The sequence below is a fragment of the Odontesthes bonariensis genome, chromosome 8 (genome assembly GCF_027942865.1).
Source record: "Odontesthes bonariensis isolate fOdoBon6 chromosome 8, fOdoBon6.hap1, whole genome shotgun sequence".
Taxonomy (NCBI): domain Eukaryota; kingdom Metazoa; phylum Chordata; class Actinopteri; order Atheriniformes; family Atherinopsidae; genus Odontesthes; species Odontesthes bonariensis.
In genome coordinates, this window is record NC_134513.1 from 17,485,351 (window position 1) to 17,495,230 (window position 9,880).

Below are 9,880 nucleotides of genomic sequence, written 5' to 3' on the forward strand. Positions count from 1 at the left end.
GAAAAAAAAAAAGGTATGTATATGCATCTAAAGCAAAAGTTTAGCATTGGTCAAGCATGCTTCAACTTGTTCCCTGGAAAAAAAAACATTTCATTTTAGACAAGTCCAGTTCTCTGTAGCCCTCATCTGCTTTGTGTTTTTTTAAACCACACTTACAAGTAAGATCTGCCCACAACCTTTAAAAATTCTCACTACTGTTTCCACTAAGACAATGGATCAACAAAGCATGTGGGCACCTTTTTCTTCCAATGTCCGAGCCTTCCTCGGCTGCACTCCCTGGAACTGAGCAGGCTCCTCCCTCAGACTCTGATCCAAGCTATAAAGCCCTCCCTCGCTCAGTCTGTCTCAGACCAAAGTTTAGAAAGTGTGTGTAAGGGCAGTTTTTGAGAGAGCCCTGTCCCAAAAGGGCAGACAGTAGATAGGGGGAAGGTGTGTTTTATTTATTTAGATTAGTTTGCTCTCAAACTACACTGGGGTTTTCATCAATTTTTTTCTCTCTTATGTGGATTACTTGGAGCTAACTCACCAGGATTAAAAGGAAACTGTGTTTTTACTGAAAGCTATGGTGGCTTACGATGAACATGGTAGTTTGGTGCCCATCAAACGGACTCTGCAAGTGATAGACTACCAGAACCAAGCCAACAAAGAGTCAGAGGTAAGAAACTAAAACAAGCCTGCAATGGTTAATATTACAGCCGTGGGGTAAATGTTTGACTGGAACTCCTTTCAGTGAAGTCATATCTAAGTGTCATGTGTCAGATTGGGAGTGAATCAGTGACTATTCCTGGTTTTATCACACTTAGGCACACAGTGTTTGTGAGTGTGTGAGATTAGACTTTGAACTTTGTGCCTGGACACTTAGAACAATGTTGGATTTTTTTTTTTTTTTTTTTGTGAAAATGAATCACTGGATTACGTTTTACCTCTTTGAACTTCCAAACTTTGCTTATTCCCTGTCTGTTCTTAAACATTCATCCCTGCAGGCAGCTCAGCCTTCATGGGATATAGAGAGATCAGGAAATTCAGCATATTCAAAGGATCACAAATAGAGAAACAGCAGGGGGGGGCTGTATTCTCAGTCAGTAGCCCCCTGCATCTGAAAGTACTACTTTGCTTTCAACCTTTGACATTTAAAGGCAAACCATGTTATCTCTGCTGCAAATCTATAGCAAAGCAGCCTGAAAGCATTCCCCACCCAATTATAGGGACACACAGGTGTTGAAACCCAGGTGTGCACTCTGTGGTGGTAAAAGTCTCTTTTTCAAGCGCTTCCTTCCCATTTTCGAAGAACACAGAAGAGAACATGTGGTTTCATTGCCAGTAAATTGCTTTGCAAAGGGGAAGTTCATAGACAATTCACGAAGTGAGTCTTTTAACAGAATTGCTCAATTTAAAACAGTTTAGCTTTACACATTTCCTTTTCTTTTTCTTTTTTTTTGCAATCCTCCGGGATTTCCGGTACTTTATGATCACCGCAGCTCCTTGAATTGTAATCTGTCTGTTCTGTTTGCCTATCAGAGACATACCTTGACTTTTCAGCTTACGACGTACACAGTGTTTAGATCAAAAGATCAAAAAAATGTTGGTTTTGGTGTTGGAATATTGAATGCGTTACATATACTTTTTATCTAGCTTGAGCGACATGGTTTCATTGACCTTTGTGGCTTCCTGAATCCAGCCTTAATCTCTAAAACTCCAGTGAGACTGGCAGGAATAGCAACTTTCTCTGCCTATCAGCACTGTTTCACTTTACAGCTGATAAACAAAGAGCAGGACTATAGTGACCCTTTGTTATTCTGGGGCCACTCCACAAAGGACAGGAAGGGCATAATGGCCAGCATGCCTTTCCAATAACTACTTTGCGACACCCCCCCCCCCCCCCCCCCTTACATACACACACACACATCATTGCTGCTTACTGACTTTACTTTGTCTGGTATGAACAGACTATGAACAATTAAATTTTTTTGTCAGATATATTAGAAAGTCTTGTCTCACACACACAAAAAAAAAACTGTCCTCACACGTGGACTGAAGTCAAAGTAGCGTCACATGGCATCTCTTTGCTGGCCCCAGCCATTAGCAGGCTTGATAAGTTCTCAAGATTGTCTGTGGAGATCCCGACCACAACAGACTGAATCAGCCACAACCCCACCAGACTGAGTGGATCTGTTCCACAGCTGTGTCTGCAGTGCCCGCAGCCTCAATGGCAGCACTGTTTCCCATATTCGCTGAGCCAAGGCAAAATCCCACTTGGCCTGAGTCAGGCGAAAAACCAACGCGGCTTGTAGCAATGTTGTGCTCCATCAAATAAGGAAACCGTCATAAGTATGAAGTCTTTAAAATTGTGATTTATTTATTTATTTATTTTTTTGCTGGGAGTGCAGTCTCTTGAAAATGCTGAATTGCACCTGTGGACTTCCCATGTTTCATGTCTTTGAGGCGGCTCTGCTGGATGAAATCATTACTGCACATCTCAAACGCTTTGATTCTCTCAGCCAGTTGTTGTTGGAGCAAAGCCAAGCAGCCCCTGCTTTTTCTCGCAGCCTCGGGGCTGGGTGAGGAGTGGGGGCTGTGGGTGGGGGAATCACCTGGCCCAGGTGTAGGGCTGCTCTCACGCAAGGCTTGTTGAAGAGCCTGTCTCAACTCGCAGCCATAAACTTAACGGTGGTGCCCCCCCCCCCCCCGCAACATTACACTATGTAAACACCTGAGATGGGGTTGGTCCACTGTGTTTATGATGGCTGCTTGTTTTTTCTGAACCACAGAGGTGGTCTGTTTCACTGAACAGTACTAACACACTGCCACATTGTCTCATACTGGTCTCTCGAGCAATGGCAGTCAAAGGGCTGGAGCCATCAGGAAGCCCTTATCACAGATCTACTCTGGAGTGGAGATGTAGCTGTTGTCAGGCCAAATAGTAGCAGGATGAGTGTAGTGAGGGGAATTGAACAGCTGAGAGGCATGGTCCCGTGCATTCCTGGCATTTCTCCAAACCCCCTCCCCAGCAAGTCAGAAAGGGTCTTTGTGCTCAGTGGGCTGGCCCAGTTCAAGACTCTTCACATGATGGAGCCAACAGCTGCTTGGGCTTGGAGCCGCTTCCTCCCCCGTATCTGCGTGTCCACTGGTCCGCCAGTCTGTCTGCCTGCAGCTCGACCTAGGCTCCAGCTACTTCTCTTTCCTCGCCCCAGAGCTGGGAGTGGAGTACATTATGAAGATTAATGGCATGACTTGATGTGTTTTGTCAAAAGGGAGTGCCTGGACTTACTGCCGAGGTCTTACAGTTGGCGTTACTGATTCACTCCGAGCCGCTTCACTTCACGAGTGCAAAGACTCAACTTTGACGTAAGCTGCAATTAAACGATTGCCTGACTAACCTCTCCTTCCGTTTGTTTTTCTGCTTTTTCAGGAACCCAGCAACAAGCGTGTCCGTCCTCTCGGCAGGGTGACGTCACTAGCAAACCTCATCTCTCCGGTTAAGAATGGGGCCGTCCGGCGCTTTGGCCAAACCATCCAGGTAAGCACTTGTGACATCCTAGAAAGAAGGCAACTCCTCAAAGCAAAGGACATCTGTCAACATGTCTGACATGTGGTGCTTCCTTTCTTCTGTACGCAGGCCTCTTTCCGGGGTGATGCCAAGACGCCGGGCGTGCCCCAGAAGCCTTGCAGCAAGGCAGCAGCCCCCACACCGCCTAAAAGAAGGAACAGCACCCTGTGGTCGGAGACCTTGGACATCCACCAGAAGGGAACTTTCTCTACCAAAGAGATCAAGCGGCAGGAGGTGAGTGTCAGCACTGAGAAATGTAAATACAGTAGAGGAGGGTAGAGCATAGTGAGGTTACTAGGGGCCAAACCATACACAAATGACTGCTCAGAAATCCAGACGGTAAAGAATTTTACGTGTCTACCAGGCGAGTCTCACAAGTTCCTGTAGTATTTTTGTCAGACTGATTAAATATGGCTAACAGACATCCAGGTCTCATTTCCTCGTCTCTATAAACTCACATAAACCTGACAAGCCTGCAAACTCCTGCCTGAGCCTCCCTATTTGTCCTGCATATTTTGTATACTTAGCCAACTGTCTAAATCATTCAACCTTGCACAGTTTGAAACGCAAAGGGCAAGAAAGGAAGAGACGAAGCAGCCAGAGATCTCAAAGTTGACCTCAGTCATTTATTTCTACTGCAGTTCTACATTTAGTCTAATACCTAATGCTTACAATAATGTGATGACAAACATGATTCGTGGGTTTAGCTAAATTAATATCTTTCTGTGCCTCCCCCTTTCTCTTCCTCAGGCCATATTTGAGCTGTCTCGTGGAGAACAGGACCTGATTGAGGACCTCCAGCTCGCACGCAAGGTTTGTACTTTTAAAAGCTCTAAGGCAGTGGGGAGTACATCTAAAAGCAAACAGATTAAATCAATGTCTGGCAGGCACTCCACACAAGCCCAGCCAATAGCTATAAAAAGACAGGAATTGTTCCTCTGTCTTTCTCTTGTACCCCTAAAGCTGTTCACCAAGCTAAATGTAGCAGCCGCCCTTCTTCGCCTGCCTGAGTGTTATTTGACCGTTGGGACTTTGCTCTCCTCCACAGGCATATCATGACCCTATGCTGAAGCTCTCTATCATGTCAGAGGAGGAGCTCACCCACATCTTTGGCAATCTTGATGCCTACATCCCTCTGCATGAAGACCTGTTGGCCCAGCTCTCTAAAGCCACAGGGCCAGATGGGACTGTGGGCCAAATAGGACAGATTGTTGTAAACTGGGTAAGTGGCTTTTAACAGGGTCACTGGGCAACAGTGATTCTTTTAAAACATTGTGTTGAGAGTAGAATATGCCATGAGTTTAAAGTATCCTTTCTTCTTCTACAGCTGCCCAGACTCAATGCCTACAAGGAGTACTGCAGCAACCAACTGGCGGCCAAAGCACTGCTGGACCAGAAGAAACAGGACCGGCGGGTGCAAGACTTCCTGCAGCGTTGCCTTGAGTCTCCCTTCAGTCGGAAGCTGGACCTGTGGAGTTTCTTGGACATCCCACGGTCTCGCTTAGTCAAGTACCCCCTGCTGCTCAAAGAGATCCTAAAACACACTCCGTTGGAACACCCTGATGCTGGCAGCCTGGAGGAAGCGGTGAGTACAGGACACGAACATTGTTTAACATAACCCAACGCCATCAACTAACTATTCTAACGGTGATCATAAGCTGTTACTCAAATGCAGATTGTCATGGTTGTGTGTTTAGATCACCATCATTCAAGGTGTTCTATCTGACATCAATATGAGGAAAGGAGAATCTGAGTGCCAGTACTACATTGAGAAGCTGGAATATCTTGATGACAGACAGAGGGACCCTCGCTTTGAGCAGTGCAAGAGCCTACTGTGTCACGGAGAGCTGCGAAACAAAAGCGGAACGGTGAGCATAACATTTCCATCTCCTCAACACATTGCCCATTTTACTGAAGGCACACATCAACATAAGGCCCAAATAAGGTAGTCAGACCTGCCTTCCTGATCTACACAACAAACTACGATTTAACTATATCAGGTTGAATTTCAGTACAAGCATCATCCTTAGCGGCCATTTAATAGTTGTGTATGATATGATATCGGAGAGTTCTGGTTTTAATGATTTTTCTGGGTTTTGACTGCTTTCAGAAGCTACATGTGTTCCTGTTCACTGAGCTGTTGGTCCTGACCCGCCCTGTCACCAGAAACGAGCGCCAGTGTTTCCAAGTTTACCGGCAGCCAATCCCTGTGCAGGATCTAGTGTTGGAAGACCTGCAGGATGGTGATGTTAGAATGGGCGGCTCCTTCAGAGGTGCTTTCAGCAACGCAGACAAAGGTAAGACTCGTGTCACGATGTTTATAGCAGTAGCTCATGAGAATGATTCTTTTCATCCCATATTCATGACTCCTTTTTTTTCTGCTTCATCCGCAGCCAAGAACATTTTCCGTGTGCGTTCCCAAGACCCGAGTCAGGCACAGTCCCACACACTGCAGGTCAACGACATCTTCCACAAGCAGCAGTGGCTCAACTGCCTCCGCAGCGCCGTTTCTGTCTACCGTCCTCTCAGCGAGCCCTCGACCCCAAGCCCACCCCCAAGCAACGCCGGCTCCAAGCGCCGCCCTTCCTCCGCCTCTGCCATCATCCACATGGAAGAGCCAGATGAGAACTGCCCACAGCCAACCTCTCAGTCTGCCCCCAGCTCACCATGCAACATCACAACCCCCAGCCCCACTTCAATGTCCCCTTCGTCTCGTTCATCATCTTCATCATCATCATCATCGTTATCACCACTCTTCTCATCCACATCCCAAAAAACCAAAAAGGACAAGAAGTCTCTGTGTTCTCTTGGGAAAAGAAAAGAGACAATGGTGTGAATTGAAGCACCGGAGGAAATGGACTCCTGAGCGGACTTTTTTTTTTTGTACATAAAACAACACAGAGAAGTGTGGGACTTGTATTTATGTGTGTCTGTGTGCGTGCGTATTATTACAACAGTGTTCTGTGTTACTGTCCTCTTCGGCAGCTATTTACCTAGTTCCTCCATACAAGTGCTTCCCACAGAGATGCAGTATTCTGGAGAACATGCACAACTTTTGCCGGCTCTATAAGGGACGCACAGCAAGAAACAAACGGAGGATTCACAGGTGAAGATGCGTCATGAGTTTGTTGATTTTCTTGAAGAAAGAAGTGGAGCACCAAATCCTGTTTACTATTAATTTGATATTTAAGCATTATTTTAAACCTGTTTTTTGGGGAGTTAATGAAAGTTTTACATTTTTATATCAGAAAATGTAAAAAAAATAATTTTTTTTAAGGTATTATAAAGCAGCACTGTTTAAGCTCTTGAGGAAAGTCTTTTTTTTTTTTTTTTTTTTTTTTTTTTTTTTTGAGGAAAAAAGAGAAAGGAAGTGATTTCCTCCAGAGGATGAGACGTACCACACAAAGCTATAAATGAATCTGAGGACATGTCTTATTTTGATACATTCCTTAAATGTCAGGTTATGAAACCTGGACACTGTTGTATTTACAGAGGCATTAATTTAAATCCAGAAAAGACGAGATGTTAACTTTTCACTAAGAAGCGCAGTGATCGCAATTTATCAGATGTTGAGATCCTATCAGAAGAGATGAGTTTTGTTTTTAAGGCAAAATTTTGAACTGAGCCATGTCTTTTTTTTTTTTTTTTTTTTTTTTTTCTTCCCCAAGATGACATTTATCACTTTTCAGTGAAGCATCTTGCATGGGGCTTTAGTTGTGGACATTGCTCGGATCAGTGGAGCATGGATCTATCGTTCGGGACAGGATGGTGAAAAGTGAAAGACTACCAAGAGAAAGTTGTTGAATGGTGAAGAGAACAGAGACACAATGGATAAAGATGGGTTTTGGCACTGAAATTGATTGTCAGGGCAAGATATGTAACATTAGCTGCTCTGGCTGATGTAACATCTTGCTCAAGGTTGTTTAAGTGGTTTTGATGGAAAAAGTATGTAGGGGAAGGTAGAAGAAAATGGTTTCTGTATGTGTATACAAGATGTTTTGGTTATTGAGATGGACACAAAAGAGAAAGTGGCAACATTGTTGCCAAAAACTTCATGTAATTAAAAGAACAATAAAGATCTGTGTAAGATTTGCAACTGAACTCTCGATGTAATGTCTTTATTATTGAATCTAATTTGACATCTCAAGAATATCGGGAAAGTGCTTTTTTGCTGAGTTGAATGGCAGAATTGATACCACTCATGTTTGAATGCTAATATGAAGCTACTGCCAGCAGCTGGTTAATCTTGCTCTTTATTAAGAAAGGAAACGTAAATAGAAGTGCAGGGCAGGCTCTGTCTGAAGGTGATAAAATCTTACTTGCTAACAAATTTATCTATGTGGTCTATTCAATATGAATGTGAGGAACAAATGAGCCCCATGAGCTGTCACCTTACCGTGGTGGGGGGGTTTGCGTGCCCCAATGAGTCATGGGAGCAATGTTGCCCAGGGCATTAAGCCCGTGGTAGGGTCACCCAAGGCAAACAGATCCTAGATGAGGGACCAGACAAAGAACAGCTCATAAAACCCCCTATGAAGAATGAAATTATTGGACGAAACGCTCCTTTGCCTGGACGTGGGTTACCGGGACCTCCCCCTGGAGCCAGGGGTGAGGCCCGGCAGCGAGCGCCTGGTGGCCAGGCCTGTGCCCCTGGGCTCGGTCGGGCACAGCCCGAAGATATGACGTGGGTCTGCTTCAGACAGGCTCACCACCCGTGGGAGGGGCCAAGGGGGTCGGGTGCAATGAGAGCTGGGTGGCAGCCGAAGGCGGAGACCTTGGCGGTCTGATCCTTGGCTACTGAAGCTGGCCCTTGGGACCAGGCGGTCGTGGCGGCCATCCCCGAACCCACTGGTGGACACCAGAGGGGAGAGAAGCCGTCAAGTTGAAGAAGGAGTCCTATCGGGCCTTTTTGGCCAGTGGGACTCTGGAAGCAGCTGATGGGTACCGACAGGCCAAGCGGAACGCAGCCTATGCGGTTGCTGAGGCAAAAACTCTGGTCTGGGAGGAGTTCGGTGAGGCCATGGAGAACGACTTCCGGGCAGCCTCGAAGAGATTCTGGTCCACCATCCGGCGGCTCAGGGGGGGAAGCGGTGCACCGTCAACACCGTGTATGGTGAAGGCGGGGCTCTGCTGACCTCAACTATGGACGTCGTGAGTCGGTGGGGGGAATACTTCGAGGGCCTCCTCAATCCTACCGACACGCCTTCCGATGAGGAAGGCGTGTCAAGTTGGGGAACTAGGACATGGGGCCTCCCACTTTCTGGGGGTGAGGTTACCAAGGTGGTCAAAAAGCTCCTCGGTGGCAAGCTGCTCCCACTGGAGCGGTTCACAGCCGAGTGTGAAGCGGCTGGGATGAGAATCAGCACCTCCAAATCTGAGACCATGGTCCTCGGCCGGAAAAGGGTGGAATGGGCTTTCCGGGTCTGGAATGAGATCCTTCCCCAAGTGGAGGAGTTAAAGTATCTCGGGGTCTTGTTCACGAGTGAGAGACGAATGGAGCAGGAGATTGATAGACAGAGCTGAGCCAGAAGGCGAAGCTCTCGATTTACCGCTCAATCTATGTTCCTACCCTCACCTATGGTCACGAGCTGTGGGTAGTGACCGAAAGAACGAGATCGCAAATACAAGCGGCCGAAATGAGTTTCCTCCGCAGGGTGTCTGGGCTCTCCCTTAGAGATAGGGTGAGAAGCTCGGTCATCCGGGAGGGGCTCGGAGTAGAACCGCTGCTCCTCCGCATCGAGAGGAGTCAGATGAGGTGGCTCGGGCATCTGGTTAGGATGCCTCCTGGACGCCTCCCCGGTGAGGTGTTCCGGGCCCGTCCCACTGGGAGGAGGCCCCGGGGAAGACCCAGGACACGTTGGAGAGACTATGTCTCTCGGCTGGCCTGGGGACACCTCGGGGTCCCCCCAGAAGAGCTGGAGGAAGTGGCCGGGGACAGGGACGTCTGGGTTTCTCTTCTTAAGCTGCTGCCCCCTTCTCCGACCCCTGGAGAAGCGGAAGATGATGGATGGATGGATGGATGGATGGAACAAAGTAGGGAAATATTGAAATGTTCACTGGCTTTGAGTTTTACACAGTGTGTCATTCACTTTCCTTTAGATGTAAAATGAGCTCTTTTTTGGATACTTTTGCACACAACCACGGGTAACCAATATTTTTAAACATAACACAACAGCAGCATTTTCAACCTAAACTAAATTAACTGACAGCAACTGTTTAAGTTAAACTAAGATAGTTGCTGCTTATCTCTTGCAAAACTAAGCTATCCAGTCATGGGCTGGTCAGATATTTTATTTGTATATGAAAATTTAGATAATATGGGGATATTTTCCT

At 46.6% G+C, this 9,880-nt stretch overlaps 1 protein-coding gene across 1 annotated transcript; it reads left to right on the plus strand.

Annotated features, from left to right (window-relative positions):
* The first annotated feature begins 343 nt into the window (after nucleotides 1–343).
* net1 (neuroepithelial cell transforming 1) lies at nucleotides 344–7,648 on the plus strand. The gene is made up of 9 exons (XM_075471973.1): nucleotides 344–655; nucleotides 3,410–3,517; nucleotides 3,617–3,781; nucleotides 4,298–4,360; nucleotides 4,596–4,769; nucleotides 4,875–5,132; nucleotides 5,245–5,415; nucleotides 5,658–5,844; nucleotides 5,941–7,648. Exons 1-9 carry the CDS (start codon nucleotides 563–565, stop codon nucleotides 6,381–6,383), a joined length of 1,662 nt encoding a protein of 553 aa, XP_075328088.1. The 5' UTR covers nucleotides 344–562; the 3' UTR covers nucleotides 6,384–7,648.
* Nucleotides 7,649–9,880: the final 2,232 nt, after the last annotated feature.